This window comes from Peromyscus eremicus, chromosome 2, assembly GCF_949786415.1.
Source record: "Peromyscus eremicus chromosome 2, PerEre_H2_v1, whole genome shotgun sequence".
NCBI lineage: Eukaryota > Metazoa > Chordata > Mammalia > Rodentia > Cricetidae > Peromyscus > Peromyscus eremicus.
This window is the reverse complement of record NC_081417.1, coordinates 28,283,712-28,304,989: the sequence shown is the minus strand read 5'-3', so window position 1 is coordinate 28,304,989 and position 21,278 is coordinate 28,283,712. Positions and strand designations below refer to the sequence as shown.

The 21,278-nt window shown below is 46.1% G+C and overlaps 1 protein-coding gene across 5 annotated transcripts in view; it reads right to left on the bottom strand.

Annotated features, from left to right (window-relative positions):
- Tpd52 (tumor protein D52) overlaps positions 1-21,278 on the bottom strand; it is a 91,110-nt gene that overhangs the window by 14,775 nt on the left and 55,057 nt on the right. For all 5 annotated transcript variants that reach the window (XM_059253955.1, XM_059253953.1, XM_059253956.1 and 2 more), the window contains exons 2-3: positions 8,766-8,881; positions 1,711-1,859 (exon numbers count right to left, since the gene is read on the bottom strand). In XM_059253955.1, coding sequence (XP_059109938.1) covers positions 1,711-1,859; positions 8,766-8,881 — 265 coding nt within the window. The remainder of the gene's footprint in view (positions 1-1,710; positions 1,860-8,765; positions 8,882-21,278) is intronic.

The following is a 21,278-nucleotide window of genomic DNA, read 5'->3' as shown; positions in this document are numbered from 1 at the left end:
ACAAAATTATTAGTGTGTGTAGTGGTTTGAAAGAAAATGGCCCCCAAAAGGCACTATTAGGAGGTGTGGCTTTGTTGGAGTGTGTCGCTATTGAGGCAGGCTTTGAGGTCTCATATATGCTCAAGCCACACCCAGTATCTCAGTTCACTTCTTGTTGCCTGCAAGATGCAGAACCACATCTGCCCACATACCACCATGATGATAATGGACTGAGTCTCTGAAATGTAAGCCACTCAATTAAATGTTTTCCTTTATAAATTGAGTTGCCATGTCCTGGTGTCTATTCACAGCAATAGGAACCCTAAGACAGAATGATATTTACTATAACATAAAAATAGAAAAGATCACTCCTCTTTGTAGCTATCAACCAAACGAAAACATGGAATCTATCAAAAGGGCCAAGCTTCCCCACTGCAGAAATTAGTGCTGGGTATTTTCTTTCTTACCACATCAAGATCAAATACCAGCAACAAATATGGTTTATGATTAGTATAGTCAAAGATTAGTTCCTTACATGTTTTTCTCTGCCAACTAATATGGGAAGAAAATGAATGGGTACTGGGCCAGTTATGCAGCTCAGTGGTAGAGTGTTGCCCAAATGAGCAAGGCCACAGGTTCAGTTCCCAGTACAAGGAGGGAGAAGGAGAAGGACGTAGTCAGGGTCCCCTCAAATACTGTCAAGTGAGGTATAGACGGCCTCACTGCTACGGTTGTCAGTGGCTCCTAGCAACTCACAACTAAAATCAAACACAAAAGGCAGATTTATTGCTAGAAGCCTGTTCCTCCCACGCAGGGAATGAAAGGTAATAATGCTGTAACATAATCTGTGTGATCACAAAACCAAAAAACTAAGGGACTGACCTCTGCTATTAGTATATATGAGAGACTGTGATGGAAAAATCTTGGGCTATTAGAGCAAAGTAAAAAATAATCAGCTCTACAGATGGCCAGACGTGAGTTCAAATCCTGATTCCACCACTTTAAGAGATTTGTAACCTCCAAAGGTCACTCATCTGAGCCTATTCCTTATTTGGGATTATCTCATCACCTAATCTACTGGGTTATTCTGAGAACTAAATATCACTGTGTACATTCTGGAAAAGCTAATACGCACTAGTCCCCTCCCTAAGCTGATGGCAGTACGTTCTAAGATCACCAGGATGTCAACAATCGCAGCTTACACGGAACCATATCTATACCACATCTCCTCTGAAATGACCACTAAGTGAGTAAAGGTCAGGTGGTGGACACAATGGAAAAAGGGGTGAATCACGTCCCAAGCGGTACAAAACAAGACGGCAAAAGATTTAGTCATGTTACACAGAACAGTACACAATTTAAAACTTTTGAGTTTTATGTCTAGAATTTTCCATTTAATATTTCCTGACTGTGAGAAGCTAAAACCTTGGGAGGAAAAAAACAACACATACACACACAGGAAGGGAGAACTACTACCCAACAGTTCTGGAACTTGAATATGGTTCCCCCAGACTGTACATGAAATTGCTTTGCTCTCTATTCCTCAGAATGTTCAGGAAAAACCAAAATTAGGAAAGAGTCGAGTGCTCTGAAGAACTGGACGAGAAGGCTGTGCGGTCCAAAGAAAAGCCGTGGAAATGCCCTCATTCCCCTTCTCCTCCTCTCCCCAAAGAACAGGTGCAAAGGCATCCTTCATACTGTCTAGAACTGTGTACGGTCAAGGGAACATACGCAGTGGTCGCGGTCACGTCTTGCCACCCTTTGGCGATATTCTGCTTGAATTCCTGAAGTGAGCTGATCCCAAGTTTCCGCTTGATGTCTGCAAGATGTCTCTCCTTTGCTGCCAACACTTGAGACAGAGTCTGGATTTCTTCTTCCACCTACGGGGAACAGGGTTGAGGAGAAGAACCAGCATGGGCTGCTCTGTAAGTCATTAAGGACATCAAAGCAAACCATGCTCACACGCTACCGTCACTTCGGGGGAGGTAGTATATCTGTCTGTTCATTTGAGACAAGACCCTCACTATGCATCCTTGGATGGCTGGAACTCTCTATGTAAACCAGGTTGGCCTCAAATTCCGAGAGATCTTGCCAAGTGGTAGTGGCATACCCTTTTAATCCCAGCACTTAAGAGGCAAAGGCAGGCAAATCTCTCAGTTCCAGGCCAGTCTGGTCTACACAGCGAGTTCCAGGATAGCCAGGGCCACACACAGAAATCCTGTCTCAAAAAAAAAAAAGCAAATTCACAGATATCCACCTACTTCTAACTCTCAACTGCTAGTATTAAATGTACCACCATACCTGGCTATGCTTAATTTTTTGATTAATTTATCTGTCTCTTTACAAACAATACAGTTCAGTAAGCAAGGTACACAATGCTTTCACCTGCAGAGCTACTCCCTATGTTATCTCAGAAGCCTTGGGGCTTCAGCCTTCACACAGGTTATGCTCAAGCCATCTAACACCCACTGTACTGACCTCTTTCCTAACCAGACACTTCTCCCCGACTGCCCACAAAAGCTGTTGTTTATGTACTACATCGAGCAATCTCCATCCCCTACCGAAACATATATGACCAACCTTCTGGGTATTTCACAAGACTTCACAGTGGATCTGCCAAAGCCACAGTGGTATGAATTAAGCAACGTCCCCTAGAGAGCCCTGCACTATGTGAACCCCCAACCCCAGAACAGCCATGGCCAGGTGTGCTGTAGCAGCAAACCATGGTCAAGAGCTAGTGACGTGCCTGATATGAAAGAGGAGCTAGTCTTATCCGACTCTCTTCAGGGGCCTGTCTGAAGGAAGAGATAAGCTGAAGAAGCTGGTAAGATTTGGAGACAGAAGCGTCTAGGTATAAGTGAGACAGTGAGATGCGGTAGAAGCCAAAACAAAAAGTAGAAGAGAAAGCTACACAAAGACAGAAAAGGACGGTGTCACGGTGGGGGAAAGACACCATGTGGAGACGGAAAAATGAAAATCGGGTTCCATGACAACCCGGAGCCTGCACGGGACTGACCTAGGCGCTCTGCATCTATGTGACAGTTGTGAAGCATGGTCCTCTTGTAAGACTCCTACAGTGGGAACAGGGGCTGTCTCCAACACTTTTACTGGTTTTGGGACCCTATTCCCCATACTAGGTCACCTTGTCCAGCCTTAATACATGGGAGGTGCTTAGTCTTACTGCAGTTGACATGTCATGTTTTGTTGATACTCATGGGAGACCTGCCCTTTCCTAAACAGAGGAGTAGACTGGGGGGTGGGAACAGAGGTGGGTGGGGAGAAGGGACTGAGGAGAGGAGGGAGGGGAAACTGCAGCTGGGAGGTAAGATAGATAGATAGATAGGAAGGGAGGGAGGAAAGAAGGAAGGAAGGAAGAAAGAAGGAAGGAAGGAAGGAAGGAAGAAAGAAAGAAAGAAAGAAAGAAAGAAAGAAAGAAAGAAAGAAAGAAAGAAAGAAAGAAAGAAAGAAATCAGGTCCCTAAGATCTCTTCATTATGACCCTGTACAAAAGCTTCCCTTGGCTTGCTGCCCAGCTGCATCCTCAGCCCCTACAGCACAAGTCAATGATCCCAAAGCCAAGAGGCCCTTGGAAAACAACAAACAGCTTTGCTGAGTCAGTTTCAACAGGCAAGTACATCTTCAGAACAGGTGATAAGCTGTTCATCAATGGAGAGAAGATGGGACAGAGGGAGGGACGGAGGGAGGGAGGGAGGGGAACTATACCAGCACAGCACTGACATGGCATTAATTGGCAAGTGAGTCCAAAATAAATGCATGCTCCTCTGTGCTTATAGGGCTCAAACACTAAACCTGATTGCTTAGATTGCTCAGATACACACTGAAAAGGTGGACTATGGAAGAAAGGGGCAACAGAGGAAGAAAGAACAGACAGAGTCCAAAATCAGGAAGCTGTACAATTCACCCAGTTATTACCGATGGGGGAGCCGGAGCTTCCTCCAGGTTTTCAGACAGCACTTCGTCACCAGGAGCGAATGCCTCTGTCTTTACCCCAACTCCAAAGCTGGCCCTGCCAGCGTCTCAGCCCTGGCTTCTGGTGGTCAGTGTACACTAACAGCACACCTGGCAGCCACAGCCCCTTCTTTTCCTGGGGTGGAGGAGGGGAGGGGAGCCTGACCTGAGCGTGCAGAGAACACAACTGTTGGAAAGAAAGCATGCGTGAAAACACTGAGGGACCAGCAATGGAGGCCGGGGTACTCGGGGTAAAGAATAAAAACACTTGAGCCGAAAGGACAGAATGAAGAGTCAGAAATAAACTTTTTGACAAATGTGTCAAGAGAACTCGGTGGAGAAAGAATGTGAACAGTGATTTTTGCCCCAACAAATGTGACTCGGGTAACTGGTTTCCATATGGAAAAGAATAAAGGGAAGCCCTTAACTCAGTACACACACACACACACACACACACACACACACACACACACACAAAATAACTCACCTGGATCACAGAGCTAACTCATAATAATTCTGAGAGAAAACACGGGGGCAAATCTTCAAAACCTTATAGGCTATTTTTTTTTTTAAGATGTAACACATAGAGCACAAGTAAGCAAGGGGGTGGGATCAGAGCTTATCAAAATTAAAAAACTGAACTTCTAATCTGGCACAGAGGCCCACGATAGGTGATAGCAGGAGCATCAGGAGGTTGAGGACATCCTTGGCTATGAGTTCAAGCCAGCCCAGGCTACAAGAGACCCTACCTCAAACCCACCTCAAAATCTGCCGTGCTTCAGTGTTTATTACCGTGAGATAAAAACAGACCAACCGACCAGGAGAAATATCTTCTAAGTCTATGATAACTCTATCTGTGGTATTCCAAACACACGAAGAAACTTACAACACAGGCATAAGAAGGACAATGGTGGAATTTTTAAGTGGGAAAAGGTATGAGACAAGTAGATATAAAAATGACAAGAGGCAATGGAAAAGTGCTCAGCATCATCCGTTAGTAATTGAAGTGTCAACGCAGAAGCACCCCACACCCACTTCACGGGTGCTATAAAAAGTAGACACTAAGCAGCTGCCAGGACCTGGAGACACAACTCCTCCCGTGCTGCGGCACGGCAGTTCCTCACAAGAACAAACACACAGCTATGGTCAATTCCTCTGACAGGAATTGAAGAGAATGAACACCTGCGTCCCCAGACAAACGTGTACACACGTGCTCACAGGAGGCCTGTTCACACCAGCTTCAAAGGGAAACTAAGCTAAATGTCCATCAACTGACAAATGGGCAAATGGAGCCATATGATGAAGCACCATGCAGCTCTAAGAAGTACCGCTCCAGGCCACAATAGGGAGGAAGCTTGAGCACATCACAGCAAGTCAAAGAAACAATGGTCACAAAAGATGGCTTTGTACAGTAGCAGTTTCCTCCTAGACTAACCTTCCATCTTGGAGGGAAGTTCCTAAAATACAGTATGTTTAAGAGTGAGGAAGTTCTAAGAAGAGGTGAAACTTTGTATCCTGCAGGGAACCCCCCCTGAATCTACAAAGTAAGCAACTCAAAACAGCTTCAGGAAGTCCCTGAAACTGACCAGATTCCCTGGGCCCCTCTCTCCCCAAGCATATATAAGCAGTAAAGACTACTGCTAGTTGCTCAGACAAGCCCAGCTGCCTAGAGAATATGAATCAACTGAATTGCCTAGAAGATGCTCAGACCAGCCTAGATGGGGGTAGGAGGGACACAGACACACAAAACAGACCAGCTGGATCTCCTAGAAGAAGCAGAGAGTCCAGCAGAACCGCCAACCAGAGGCTCAGGCCAACTGGGCTACCCAGAAAAGACACTCTGGCCTGTTGACCTGTTCACAGGCTATGAATGAAGTATGTTTCAGGTTCCCAGCTTTCATGAGCTGTCACCCATGCTGGGGTGGGCTTTGGTGATGCAGCTGTCTGTGAGTCATTTCTGCTCTTGGAAGTAACCTCTCACTCATCTTCCTCCTCTTCTTCCCTCCTCCTCCTCCTCCTCCTCCTCCTCCTCCTCCTCCTCCTCCTCCTCCTCCTCTTTTGGTTTTTTTAAGACAGGGTTTCTTTGTGTGTAATAGCCCTGGCTGTCCTGGAACTCACTTTGGAGACCAGCCTAGCTTCAAACTCAGAGGTTCTTTGCGTGTAATAGCCCTGGCTGTCCTGGAACTCGATTTAGAGACCAGGCTAGCCTCGAACTCAGAGATATGCCTGCCTCCGGAGCGTTGGGATTAAAGGCGTGAGCCACCACCACCCAGCACATTCATATTCTTCTATAACTGCGATAGAACTCATTGGTTCACTGAGTTGGACTTTCGTGGTATCCGTACTTTGGTCTGTTGTTGGTTCCCTCTCTGAGGTGAGATGTCTGTTTACATCTCCCGAGGAATAGTGTCACACAACATAACACAGACGAGAATGACATCCACATGAAATGCCCAGTGCAGGTGATCTATAGACAGGAACTAGACTAGCAGTTGCTAGGGGAAGGGGCAGGGGGCGGAAGTGACTGCCAATAGGAGCAGGGTTTCTTTCTGAGTTAATGAAAATGTTCTAGTGCACATGGTGATGGTTGTACAACCCTAGGAATATAAACAAACCACTTCAAAGGGTGAATTTGATAATACATAAATGAATGTTTCCATTCTGGGCTGAGGAGACAGCTTGGTAAAGCGCCTGCTGCGTAAACATGAGGATCCCTGGAACATACAGTTTTGGTTTTGGTTCTGTTTTGAAGTGTGGTGGCATACACCTGCCATCCCAGTGTTGTGGAGGCAGAGATGGAAAATGCCAGGGCTTGCAAGTTGCAGGCCACAGAGAAACCCTGAGTCAAAAACAAATTTAAAACAGTGGATGGTGCATGATGAATGACATGAGAGGGTGTCCTCGGCCTCCACGTGCATATATGTGGACCTGCTTCCTCCCAACCCACACAAATCTCTACTGAAATTTCTTTCTTTCTTTTTTGTTTTTTTTGTTTTTTTTGTTTTTGTTTTTCAAGACAGGGTTTCTCTGTGTAGCTTTGGAGCCTGTCCTGGAACTCACTCTGTAGCCCAGGCTGCCTCTGCCTCCCAAGTGCTGGGATTAAAGGTGTGCGCGACCACCACCCGGCTTGAAATTTCTACAACGACTTAAGAAATGTCTTCCAAATTGAATTCCTATTATTCTTTTTAATGTAAGAAAGTGAAAAAGTAAGTTATAGAATAAGAGAAAATGCTTGGAAACCACAAAATCTGATAAGAGTGCAGAATATATATAATTCTTATATTTGAAAAACAAACCATTTCTTAAATGGGCAAAGGACTTAATGAGTACTTATTTTCCCCAAAAATATACAAATGGCCCATAAGCTCATGATAAGAGGGTCAGTCCTTAGAGGAATCCAAATCACATCCACATGGGATCTCATTTCTCACCCACTGACACATACAGCTTTAATCAAAGGATAGGAGGAGCATGTTTTACTAAGAATGGGAAGAAATCAGGATGAGGACGTAAAATAATGTCACTACTGTGGGAAACAGTTCGGTGACTCCCTTAAAATGTTAAAACATGGGCTCACCACCAAGCCTGTGCACCATCCCTGGAACCCGTTTGGTGGAAGGAGAAAACTTACTCCTACAAGTTGTCCTCTGACCTCCATATGTGTGCCCTCTCTCTCTCTCCTCTCTCTCTCTCTCCTCTCTCTCTCTCTCCTCTCTCTCTCTTTCTCTCTCTCTCTCTCTCTCTCTCTCTCTCTCTCTCTCTCTCTCTCTCTCACACACACACACACACACACACACACACTCACTCACACAAACACACAAATAATGTATATAAAAATTTTAACTCAATGTAGAATCACTATATGGTGAAAAATCTTACTGCTAAGCATATATATAAAACAACTGAATTCAAAAAGATCATTTGTACATATATGTTGCTGGTTCACTATCCACAGTTGTCAATAATATACCTGGTCATCAATGGGCATATGAAAAACAAGACACAATATGGTAGATAAATACAGTGGACTGTTACTAGTCATAAAAAGGGAACAAACTACTGACAAAGGACACAAGAGAGATGAGCCCCAAGAACGTGATACTGACTGAAGGAAGCCAAGACACACAGGCCACATGTTGTATGTGGACCATCCAGAAAACAGTTAAATCCACAGGGGAAAAAGCAGCTGAGAGGTGGGGGCTGAGTGGCCCCTGGTGAGTACAAGGGGCTCCTTGGGACAGGAAAAAAGTCCTCAGAACATTAAAGACGTGACGGTTGCAAGACACTGAATGTGCTAAATGACACTGAACTGTGTACTGTGAAACCTTATAGGCCAGGCAGTGGTGCACACCTTCAATCCCAGCACTCAGGAGGCAGAGGCAGGTGGATCTCTGTGTGTTCCAGGCCAGCCCAGTCTACAGAGCAAGTTCCAGGATAGCTAGGGCTACACGGAGAGACCCTGCCTTGACAAAACTCAACACAACAACAACAAAACAAGTTTTATAGAAGGAAGCTATCGAAAGAGGGAGCTGGGAATCTGTTTGGAAGTGAGGCTGATGCCTGCAGCGAAGAAGAAGGGAAGGAGGGAGGAAGCTGGCCTATGTCATAACATGGCAAAGACAAGGATGAGGCTGGCCAGCGCGTGCTTCCTCTCCCCACTTCCTGCTGCACCCGACTCCCAGATCAATCTGGAAAGCAACAGGAGAATCTCTTTCTCTCCTCTGCCCTAGCGATCCCCAGGCTATGCAAGCTCACGGTGCCTCCCTTCTCCTGAGCTTTGGAAACAAGGCCCACAAGGCCAGAAAGAATGAGCCTCACCTTAGCAAGTTCCCGTCTCAGCTCTTCTTGCTCCTCCTCTGACAGGTTCTCCGGGGCACTGAGCATGGTGACCGCATCCTCTCCTTCCTCGGCCACTGGCTCTGTCTTCAGCAGACCTTGGGGTTAAGGGAAAAAAGAATCATGTCAAATGTGAGAGCTAAGCTAAATCCCCCTATAGCTGCTCCACTGTCCCAACTAGAACAAAGTTGCTGAGGTCACAGCCATACACCTTCTTTCTGTATATTGAAGTGATCTTGGGGAAAGATGAAAGAAAAATCCGGGATAGCCAATAAAAACCACCGACGTAGAATGCCAAAACATGTATTGAGAAACATGCCGGTCTCTCAGCTTCCACTCACTCTCGGTCTCGGTCTCAGAATAATTATGACAGAGCAGAAGAATGGGGTCCCACCATGGTCTACCTTTACACGAAACACAAGGCATGCCTATAATCCCAGCAGTCAAGAGAAGACAGGACAATCACTAGCCAAGACCATCTTCAGCTAAGATCAATTTTAAGCCCAGCCTGGGCTACAGGAGATCTTGTCTCAAAAAAACATCCATCTTTAAAATACTGCACAAAGAAATTAGCAGAGAATAGATGAAAGATTTTAAGCCCTGCATACCAGCCCACAGGAGAAGACTGTGTGCTCATTAGCACCCTGTACAGACAATCTCCATAAAGGAGCAAATCAAATTCCCTAATGGAAGTTAATTGTGCCTCCTCCCAAGTGGCAACCACGGTAGAAAATTGTAGCTTTTTTTAAAACTGCACCTCACTGAGATGAGCTTTAAGCACCCAGTGTCATGGGGTAGGGCAGTACAGGCCTACAATCCCAGTGCTCAGGAGGCTGAGACAGGAGGACTGTGACCAGCAATAACATGGAGACTTCCAAACCCACTGCTCTCCTTCCCTGAAACAGAGGCCCAATTAAGAAGACCACATTTCTAGAGTGGCCAGTGAGGTAACCGTCTTCAGCTCTCACCTTTTCCTGCCCATGCTGGCCCATCTAAAGGCCAGCTCAGATAAAGCACAGGGTAGGAAATCAAGAAAGCCACCAAAGACTGCGATTGTATTAGATTAAGGTTTTCATGTCAAATATCCCCCACGAGCCTGCCTTTTGTTTGAGCCATTGGCCTCTACCTGATGGCTCTGTTTTTGAAAGATTGTGGAGCTTTCAGGAGATGGAGCCTGAACAAAGGAAGGGTGTCAGCAGGGCAGGCCCTGGGGTCCTATAGCCTGGTTCTGTCTGCTAGACTTCCTGACTACGGATACAGTAGGACCCGCCACCTCACACCCCTAACACCAAGCCCAAAGTGTATCCTCTCAACTAGCAAGCTAAAATAAGCCCTTCTCTTCTCAAGCTGCTTTACTCAGGCATTTTCTCACAACAACAACAACAAAAAAAAAAAAAAAAAAAAAAAAACATGTATTTTAATCTAATTTTTAAAATCAAAGTGAACCTAATTTTTTTTTTTTTTTTTTTTTTTTTTTTTGAGACAAGGTCTCTCTCTATGTAGTCCTGGCTGTCCTGGAACTCACTATGTAAACCAGGGTGGTCTCAAATTCCCAAAGAGCCACCTGCCTCTGCCTCCAGAGTATGAAGACTAAAGGCATGAGCCACCACCACACTCAGCCCCAAACGGCCAGCTTTCAAACAGAAAGGCTGAGCAGTGCTGACGGCATTTTGTCTCAGGTCCCAGAGCAGCTCTGCATGGGTGATTCAGCCACTGACCTTACCTCGTTCAACTTCTTGATTGTCTGTTATCGTAGGTTTTGTTTGCATTGATTTTGACCTTTTCAAAATGCTGCATTGACATATGATTTGATTACTGAGTTTTCTGGCGCCCTCTTAAACTGTACACCTGTGACTAACCCTATCCACAGTCTACCCACCCATTCCCAGCATTCCCAGGTCACAGGTTCTGATGCACTGAGGACCAGGGAAGGCTGCCTCCTCTTCCTGTAAGTCAGTGCCACGGCCCTCATCCTGTCACGGTGCAACTGAATCAGCACTGAGATGCCCTTCCCAGCATGATGCCAGGCAGCAGATGAAGGGCACGTGGGAGGCAGGAAAGACAGAATCACACTGCTGAGCAGGTAGCCAGCACCACAATACACGTAAGAAAAGCGGAAGCAGCAATGCGATCCATGTGTAGCTGTATGCACATTACAGAGGCACTTGACATTGGGTCTATTGTATACTAACTTTTAAAGGTAATTAATAATTATAATAATCACTAGCATGGCAGTACCAAAACAGTGGCCCACGCACAAGATGTTAAAGAATTATTAAAGGAGCAAAAGTAATACAAACAAGCCTGTTCAGAAACTATACTTCGGACTGACAAGCAGAATTCAAGTACATCTTCAGAAGCAGAGGCAATACTTGATACAATCAAGGGGTGGAAAAGCTCACTGAGTAATTGCTTCTGTAGGTTAAGGAAAGCCAAAGAGACCAGGCATGTGGCAGGGGAGTCCAGGCATGGAGACCCAGAAAGCCACTGAGTAAAGCTTGAAGGTGAAGCCTGGATGGCCTTGGACACCACACCCCAAGATGTTGGAGATGCCAGAGATGTGGGATACCTACATACAGGGTGTGGAACCAGCCCAAGAGAGAGAAGTGTGCTGCCGTTGGCAAAGCTGGAAGGGAAGCGCCATCTAATAACCTTCAAACATCAGGCAGAGAGTTGTGTGATCTGGAGTTTGCCCTGCTGGGTTTGGGTCCAGGGTTTCCTCACTATCCTCTCTTGTCCCCTTTTGGAATGGTAATGTATATTCGGTCCCATTTTGTGTCCAAAGTATGTGATCTGCTTTTTGATGTTGATTTTACAGGGGTTAGAGTTAAGAGTTTGCCTTCATTCCTCAGAAGAGACATGAACTTTTAAACGTGTTGAGATAGACTATGGGGACTTTTGAAGTTGGACTAAACGCATTTTACATTATGTTATGGTTACAAGCCTGGGGGGCGGGGCTGGGAGGGAATGTGGTGCTTTGAATGGGAATGCCCCCCATAGGCTCATATGTTTGAATGCTTGGTCCCAGTTGGTGGAACTGTTTGGGAAGGATTAGGAAGTGTGGCGCTGGAGGAGGTGTGTCACTGGGGATGAGTTTTCAGGCTTCAAAAGCCCACACCAGGCCAGTATCTGTGTCTTTCTGCCTGCTGCCTGCAGATCAGGACGCAGCTCTCAGCTACTGCTCTAGCACCACGCCTGTCCACTTCTGGTCATGGACTAAGCCTCTGAAACTGTAAGCAAGCCCCCATTAAACATTTTCTTTTAAGAGTTGCTGTGGTCATGATGTCTCTTCATAGCAATAGAAGAGTATTGGAGATGAGTCCCCTCTACGACATCTTGAAAGGATTGTTCAAGGGCTATTTCTATATTGGTCTCCAGTTTTAAATTTTTCTCACTTCCTTGTTTTAGAAACACAGTGCATCCCTTAGGTAGGCACCCCACCATGGGGGTGGTGCCTACCTTTTGCAATGGCAGACAAACCAGCCAAATCACTGTGAAGTGGGGTGCTACTGTGCCACATATTGTCAGGGGCAGGACCTGTGTGTGCTCCCATGTGACAAAGGGAACATGGGACTGAGGATGGAGAGCAAGCATGTGATCCACCATCAGCCAGCGTAACACAAAGCTAAAATCATCATTTGATTGACTCTTAATGTCCTCCTCAGGACTAAGTTCTTGATGACACAGGACTCAAATCAAGTACTAACAGAATTCAAATATTAAACTTTGCCTTCCATAGCGAAAGCTCTTCCATGCTTTTAAATAAACATTATTTTGCAAGTCTAAATAGGCAAGGAGATAAACAGTATCAAATTGCCAGTGTATGGGAGAATCTTCAATTCCAAAACGAACCTAAAAGGATCCTGGCATAGGGTAGGAATACTTAATATGAAAAACACTACAAATTCTTCTGAATTTTAGGTTTTGGATTTTCAAGTCAAGCATTTTCAATCAGTAAAGTCCACACATGTATTCCTTAATCCAAACAAGGACAAAAACAAAAAATCTGAAATACATGCAGCCCCAAAATTTGAGATAAGGGATATTCAAATAGTTTTTTAACTTTATTTTATTTATTAGTCTTTTATGAGTATGAGCGCCCATCTACATGTACACCTGCACACCCGAAGTGGACACCAGACCCCATTATAGATGGTTGTGAGCTGCCATGTGGTTGCTGGGAATTGAACTCATGACTTCTGAAAGAGTAGCCAGTGCTCTTAACTGTTGAGCCATCTCTCCAAACCTGATATTCAAATATTTCATTAGGTCATCTATAAAAATGAATGTCTCAGAAAAAAAAAAAAAAAAAGACTTTGGCAATGCCCGTACTTGGCTTCAGGACCACTGAGATGACCTGGTTATCTATTAATATCTAGCAAAGTCAGCCAGCAATGATTCGGTCTGCTTTTTTCACATTAACCTGAAGGGGGCAGCAAATCATTGGCATTAAAATTTGAAAGTGCAGGTTAAGATACTCAACCTGGGAACAAAAATATAAAGACATTACAGAAGAACCAAGCGGGAGCTGCTCCACTCACAGGCGAAATCTGCAGTCATCTCAGACCTCTCAGAAAAGTTACTAACCACAGCCGCTCCACACAGGCTGCAATTTACATCCAAATCCGAGCTAAGAGGTCCAGAAGCAGTCATTTCCACCCTGCACTCCTGTGACATGGGAACTGCTGTCACCACTTACGGACGAGGAAAAGAGGCCTCCAGAGTCACACACCAGTACAGGTGGTGGCACAGCTGGGGTTACGGAAACCAGACAGTCTGATGTGAAAGGAGACGCTCAAGTCACCAACCTGAAGACGAACGAATGGGAAGCAGAAGGCAAGACCTGGACCGCGTGTGGTAGCAGTAAATAAGACTATGAAAGGGAAACAGAGTCAAGGCCAAAAGCAGTCTTCATGCCAACTTATTCCTCTGTCCCTGAACATTCATTTCGCCACAAATAAATTTCAAGGTATTATCTTGTTTCCTATATGCTCATAAACGGTATTTAGTATGGAGGAGAGTCGAGCTTAGGGGAGAAAATGTATCATTTTCACATTCACATCGTGAAAGGTGAGAAGTGAGACCATTACAAACAACCCACAAACGCTTGTTCTTTGGCTGTGATGTTCTGTCCTAGAATCCAGTGGAAAGCTATCTTAAATGACAAAGGCAAAGATTACGGCTAACACCTACTGAAGTCTTATGCCAGCCACCATGAGGGGAAATTTACCTTGACAGAGATTCTCTGCTTGACCAAATGTTAGTCAGGCCTCTAAACCTTCTCTCAGGCTACCTACATACTTCTTTGCAAAAAAAAAAAAAAAAAAAAAAAAAAAAAAAAAAATCTAGTTTAAGCAAATAAACCTACTAAGTCAGTTTAACCAGAATCCTCATCCCTAATTCCCTAATATCAGACTCCCCATACCTAATCAGGTCCCCCAACGTCCCCACCCCAGGTGATGTCTCGTCTCCCCGGACTAAACCCTTCAGCAAGACTCCCATTAGGTTGGTCTAGCCTGAATGTGCCTGACATTCCCTTGACACTTGCCAATGCTGTATCTGGGATTGACCCCAGTCTCTGCAACAAACGAGAACACCGGTCACCATACCTACCCCAAAAGTACTCAGTAAAGTCCTCTCACCATGCTTTAACAAGAATCCTTTTTTATAAGAATCTTTTTTTTTTATTAAGAACATTTTTATCCAAGCAAACAAACAAAATTAAATCAACATCCAATGAGAATAATGACTTCTACTAGAAAACTGAGGCCCCCTCGGGGTTACATAATCCACCCAGAGTCAGAGACAAGCCTACACCTTGATGGTCTTTCTGATTCTATACTCTGGCTTGCTCAAGTGCAGTTTTTCTCTTGGAGAGATACCAACGAACAGGGCAGGACAGAGAACCAGGGCTAATTCTTTCTCCAGAGCCTTTCATGTCTCTGGCTGGAAAAGTCAGCATCGGCAGGTCTGAATCCAGGTGCCTAGACATGGGGGATCACTTCCTCCCTCGGTTACTGACAGTTTAGCTACTTCCTTAATTGTCTAATGAAGCAAATCATCATTCCATCTTCAATAAAAGCCAGGAGACCCCCAGTGTGGTTTGAGTGAGGGCACAGCCAGTGTGCATGCGTCATGGGAGAAGGTCCGTCCAGCAGCAGGCTCAGACGCACGAAGCTGGAGGGACCCTGGAAGCTTTGTGCTTGGGTAACAGCCCGCGGGAGGCATGGACGACAGCTGAGCCACCGCAGGAATGAGGACGGAGCTGAGGGACCACACGGCACCACCGTACACCGTTCCGTGTGCTTCACCACACAATTGCGAGGCTAGGTAATCCGGAAACTGGACAAGGCACAGCACAGACATCGTGTGGGAGAACACACAGAGCAGGCCTACAGTGTTCCTAAATGAAAAGCACGTCGGGTCAGACAACACGCATGAAAGCGTTTTAGGAAAACCTCAACGCTCGTTTTAAAAAAGCCCGAGAGTATTTCAGCCATCACACACAACAGAACACATCTTCAGTAACCATAACTTCAAAAATTTAAGTGACAAGAAAGCACTGACTTTCAGCGTAAGTCAAAACATTTTACAGCCCTATAAAATAATTTTTTAAAAACCATATTATGATCTGAAGTGTCTCAGACCTGCTGAAAGCCTTCGGTGAACCTGTGAGGGAGATGGGACTGGGTGGTTCTGGTGTGGCGGGAAGTGTGGAAGCGAGCATGAAGGTGTTGGGAGGTAGGGAAGGCAGGATGTCGACAGAGGAAGACAGACTTCAGCCCTGAACACGGCTCCACTTCTGGTTTGTAAGCCCTGGTATCACCTCCTTATCCCTTCATCTCAGAACTCGGGGTGCCTACAGCGGAACAAATGCTAATGTTTTATTTAAACTCCTGTTGTTACCTAAAGGTCTGGTTAGAGTAGGTTTCTCTCTTTCCCCATAGATGACCACCCACTCACCACACACACCATTAATTTCAGCGAAGAACAGTGTCTTACTCAACATAGCCGACGCTGGGCTCAGACTCCTGAGTCTCCTGCCTCAGCCTCCTGAGTATTATCATTACCACTAAGCCTGACTCTAAAGTCTTTAAGTTTATAGAATTCTAGATTCTACAATCTAGCCATGGGCATGTGTGGTGGCATGATGGGGTTTCTCAACATGAAAGGTATGGTGGGTTCATCCTCCTGCCCCAACCTGGACCCCCACCTGAACGGATCTTTGCCCTTTATTCCGACTGCTTCCCTTCAAGATTTCCTACAGTGACTATAACTACAACTTTAGCTAAGATTATCATTCAGTTCTACATCTGGAAAAGAATTCCAAAGTTGGGAGTGGTGGTATACCCCTTTAGTCCATGCACTTGGGAGGTAGCAGTAGTGAGAAAACCACAAGTTCAAGGCCAGCCTAGTCTGCCCAGCAAGTTCCGGGCCACCAATGGATGCACAGAAAGTCCCTGTCTCGATAAATAAATATGAAATAAAATCAGCCAGGTATGGCGTTAATCCCAGCAGCTGGGCAAGTGGACATCTGAGTTCAAGGCCAACCTGGTCTACAGAGTGAGTTCTAGGCCAGCCAGAGCTATATAGTGAGGCCCTGTCTAAAACAATAGATTTGGAATCACTTCATTTAAACAGTTCACTATAGGGAGATAAGAAAACTAGAGGAGGGACGACTTACAGAAAAAAGCAATGAGACATGAAATAAGATGCTGTGGCAGCATGTGCTGAAGCCTGTTCCTTTGGGCCGGCCGTCTCTGAGACATGGGATCTAGCACGCTGGAGCTGCTCAGTGACACTTCCTGAAGAAATGACCTACAGGAAGCACAGGGGTGAGAGGGAACAAGCCGGGTCTCACTGCCCACTCTCTGCCTTAAGCCTTTGCTTCATCACCCTCTTTTCATAGCTTTTACCTACAAAGCTTGTCTTTCTTAAAACTGATTCTAAATGTTCCTTCCAGCATCTAGCTCACTGTGAGCTAGCTCTACCGGTAGCTGCCACTATTTCCAAAAGTGTGTGCACCACACAGGTGAGGGACTACCCTGGCAAGCACGAAGGTATTCTACGGGGAGACACTTCTGTGTCCCTCTGGCTATCAGACTCCCGAAATACTGCACCCCAAAGAATCGGGTCTGCTGCAGGAATCTCATGGTGGGGAAAGGAAAAGACTGTGGAACCCTGGTTCTGGCCAGGGAAGAATTTGCCTCCCACAATGATTTTACACAGTGCTGACAACTTGCAGGACAGATCAGAAACATTTGTCGATGGCTAGGCAGTGGTGGCCAGGGCCATACCCAGACCAGGAATGCTCAGTTATGCATACCTCTTGCCTGTGGTTTAAACCTAAAGCTCAGAACCCTGCGGGTGGCGGGGGCGAGGGAGGGGTGACAGACTTCATTTGTTCTTCCCAATGTGGCAGCACTGAATAAACCACCTTTCTCCGCATTTCACCATCATCTGTCAGGTTAATTGTCATCATGAGAACTGGTGGCTGGTGCCTGAGCCTTGTAGTGGGCAGCCATTCCAGCTTTGATCTGGAAGTTCCAACCCCCCATTGAGGCTTCGGTAACTGTCACGCCTACAAGGCGGGGCCAAGAGAGGACCCTGAAGACCCCAGATCCGGATGCACCGGCTCTCTTGGTTCCTGGACCCTGGACGCTGGAGGTAGACCGAGCTGAGTTCTCCAGAGAACCGCCGGACTGCGCCACACCTTCCCAGACCCTGCAACCTATCCCTTCATTTGTAAGTTACCCCACAAAATAAACCTCCCTTTTAACTATGTGGAGTGGCCTTAATAATTTCACCAATAGAGCCTGGCTTGTTAGGGTTTTCAGGGCCCAGTCTTTGACTTAACAACTCTGAGGAGGCACAAATGGTATCACAGAAGGAATAATAGGACAACCCAAATGACTTTGTACGGTGAGGATCTCTGCTACGTAACATCTCAGCCTCTGGGCGCTGGCTGTCAGTTAGCTGCCTGGAACCCAAACCGATGCCTACAGGGGACAAATCTGCCCCAGGCTGAAGATCACTGACCTAAGGCACCTGAAGATCTGAACAGACACAGACTCTTGCCCTCTGAGGAGCAGAAGCAAGGGCTGCCATTTCCCCGTGATTGGCTCATATTGAGAAGAATTCAACCTTAGGGTGAAATGAACTGGGTAATTGTGGTTGAGGTGGCCAGGAACAAAGGAAGCTAAAGAAATGACCCATTTCATCTGGCAGAACCTCAGGAGCACAATTAGTGATGTCAGGGTTACGGAGGAAGAGAGGGGACTAAGCAGGAAGTGAAATGGTGACAAGGCAGAGAGAGTGAGAGGAGCAGGTGTCACAGCAGTCGAGAGTGTCTCACGCGGGGCTCAGGGCATGAGGTGACTTCGCCAAACGTCACAGACTGGGGGATGAAGAAAGATTCCCCCAGGCAGAACACAGTCATGTTTTCAAACGCTCACTGCCCTCTTCCATTAAACTGACCTCATTAACTCTTTCATTTTTTTTTTTTTTTTTTTTTGGTTTTTCGAGACAGGGTTTCTCTGTGTAGCTTTGCGCCTTTCCTGGAACTCACTTGGTAGTCCAGGCTGTCTTTCATTTTTAAAAGGGGAAGATTATACACCTTTAAAGGGGGAGGGTGAAGAAAGTCTCTGGCTACTTCAGAACATCTCCACTCCTTCTCCATCCTCCCTCCAAACACCAAATACAAACTGCTAGCCGAGACCGGCCACTGCAGAGACAGGTCAGCCGTGGAGTTGCTATCATTACATTTCCTCTCCATGGACAGAGTCCTCGTCACGTCTACTCTGGCTTTAATCAGTCAACCATAGGTAGGTTTGCTCTTTAAGACCTCTGCGATCCTAAAAAGCCCGATGAGAAGCAGTTGCCACGCCCCTAAAGGAGAAGCGGGGTGACCCGGGAGAAACCAGAGTGAAACAGAATTAGAAATAAACTCCCAGCTAAGGGATTTCAGCTTGACTTTTCAGAGTTTCAAATCTGACAGCATGAAGAACAAGATTACTATTGTTTTCCTACTCGGGGGATTGAACCTAGGCCATTAAGCATGCCAGGCGAGACTCCTCCAGGAAGCTACAACCCCAGCCCCGTGGGCAGGTTATTTTTGCACATCATTTCTGAAGCCACTTAGAAGAAGCAAAGGTGTTAAAGATCTGTTGTCTTCCTGACTTTTCCTGGAGAATTCCTAAGACGAAGCGATTCCACATCAACGGTGTCCAGGAAAGAATCCCCACAAGCACTCCTAGAGCAGAAGAGGAAAGGGCAAGGAAGGGCGCCAGCTTTGCACGATGGCATTGGCAGGCCCCCACAAAAAATGGAATACCATGTTCATGTCCCAGTGGCACAGAAAAGGAACCCACAAGCCCCTCACAGTAAAATCCTCGACCAGAAAAGACGCTTCGACGATTAGCCTGTTCTGCCCCATCCATCACCAGCAATGTTAAGATGTAGTCACCTACACAACTGAGGTTGGGGGGCCCAGCTTTAAGATACAGCAAATAGGTCGCATGCACTAGGCCCTGTGTGATCCCCAGCAGAGTAAAAAAGCAAACCACTGCTTTAGAGGTAAAAGATGTGCGCTAATGCCAGCTAGGTTAACTGGACTTGAGGACACCAAACGTCTTTCCTACATCAGTGCTCACATCTGTAAAACAACCCAGAATGTGTCGTAGTCTGTGACAACCCCACTCATTCATTTGTTCAACAAACATTTGCTTTGTTTTATTTGTATTTATTATTGCTGTTATTGCCTGTTGTTGTTTATTATTGTTGTTGTTGTTGTTGTTTGTGACAAAGTCTCTGTAGCCAAGGCTGGCCTCAAAATCACAACCTTCCTGCCTCAGCATCCCAGGATTGTATTTCAGACACTAACATGTATCACAAATCCATGTTTTCAAACGACAGACTGTGAAAGCCACTGAGCAGGAGTATTACTGAGCACTATAGGAAAATGGAATAGAGCTGTACCAAAGGGTATACAAGCGTACTGCAAGGTGCTTTGGTCCCTGATAAAAATCCTCTTTTCCTTCCGGCCCCTGGCTCTCCTCCTCCTCTCCACTCAAACTGTTTAAGAATATCTGCCCACAGACTGCGCTTCATTGCCTCCACTTTTGCCTCATGCCGGTGTCTGGATCCAAATCAGAGGATTCGTTTAAGTGCTCCCAACCTTTCTGAGTAGGATGCCGCCTTACATCAGTCCTCTTTGCCTGCACGACCTACCTGTTTATTAAGAAAGTACATACTGCCGGGCGGTGGTGGCGCACGCCTTTAATCCCAGCACTTGGGAGGCAGAGCCAGGCGGATCTCTGTGAGTTCGAGGCCAGCCTGGACTACAGAGTGAGTTCCAGGAAAGGCACAAAGCTACACAGAGAAACCCTGTCTCGAAAAACCAAAAAAAAAAAAAGAAAGAAAGAAAGAAAGTACATACTGGCCAAATGCCACACAAACTTTTAAGTATTAGTCCCAAGTCCCTCCCTCTTTTCAATTAATGTAAACTCAACTTGAGCACTTACAAGCCCACGAGTGGGGTTTTAGTGATTTAGTTATTTGCTTTTTTTATGGACTTCATTAATGCCACCCCACCCAAAAGGCTTCCGACTGCTTCTAGGAACTGTGGGGATGGTTTTTAGAAATTTACAGGGCCACACCCACTCACACCTGCTGCTGTTTCCACAGAGAATACTGAAAGGTGGCCGCACTTCTAACCAGGGAAGCAAGGGGGGTGAAAAGCAGCAGGTGAGAACTAAAAGACGCAGGGCAAGCCTTGCTGGGAACTGAGAACCCCTGAAGTTGCTCACCTGCCCCTCTGGCCTCTACAGGTCCTCAAAGCTTTATTGACAGCCCCAACTTCCCCTCTGGGGGGCACTGCTCTGATCCACAGGAGTCCACAAGTTAGAACAAGCTCATCCTTTTAAGTGCTGAATGGGGAAGCCCTGAGGTCCCACGTGGGTCACAGACAAGGGAAGTGAAAAAATGAGAATGAAAAGCTTCCTCATGACCCATCTTCCTGCAGACAGTACCAACAGCTGCCAACTTCTAGTGGCCAGTGTTAGCCTGTGACTGTCACCATGTATCACTTTCTGAAAATCCAAACTACACCTCAACTGTAACCAAGAGTTGAAGCATGTTGTATTAGCACACCTGTGGCCTGCAACTACCCAAAGTCTCCAGCCAAGCTGGCAAAGCTTGCTGAAGAGGTTCTGTATCCTTTACTGTGTTTTCCAAGTTTCCCGAGCTCTTCTGCTTAAAAAGAACAAAATGTAACCAATTCTTCACAGTAAGGAAATCATTAACTTCTTCTGGGAAAACCTAGTTTCTTCCTTGACTCATTACAGAGGAGACCATTTAGCCCTCTCCTCCCCCGGCTGGCCGGCAGCAGGATCCTCCTGCAAGGTGGCAATGGCTGAGGCTGCTCCCCATTTCTGCTGGACCCTACTTCGCATATCCTGTCCTATTGTGGCCTTGTGAATAGTTCCATGCCACCAC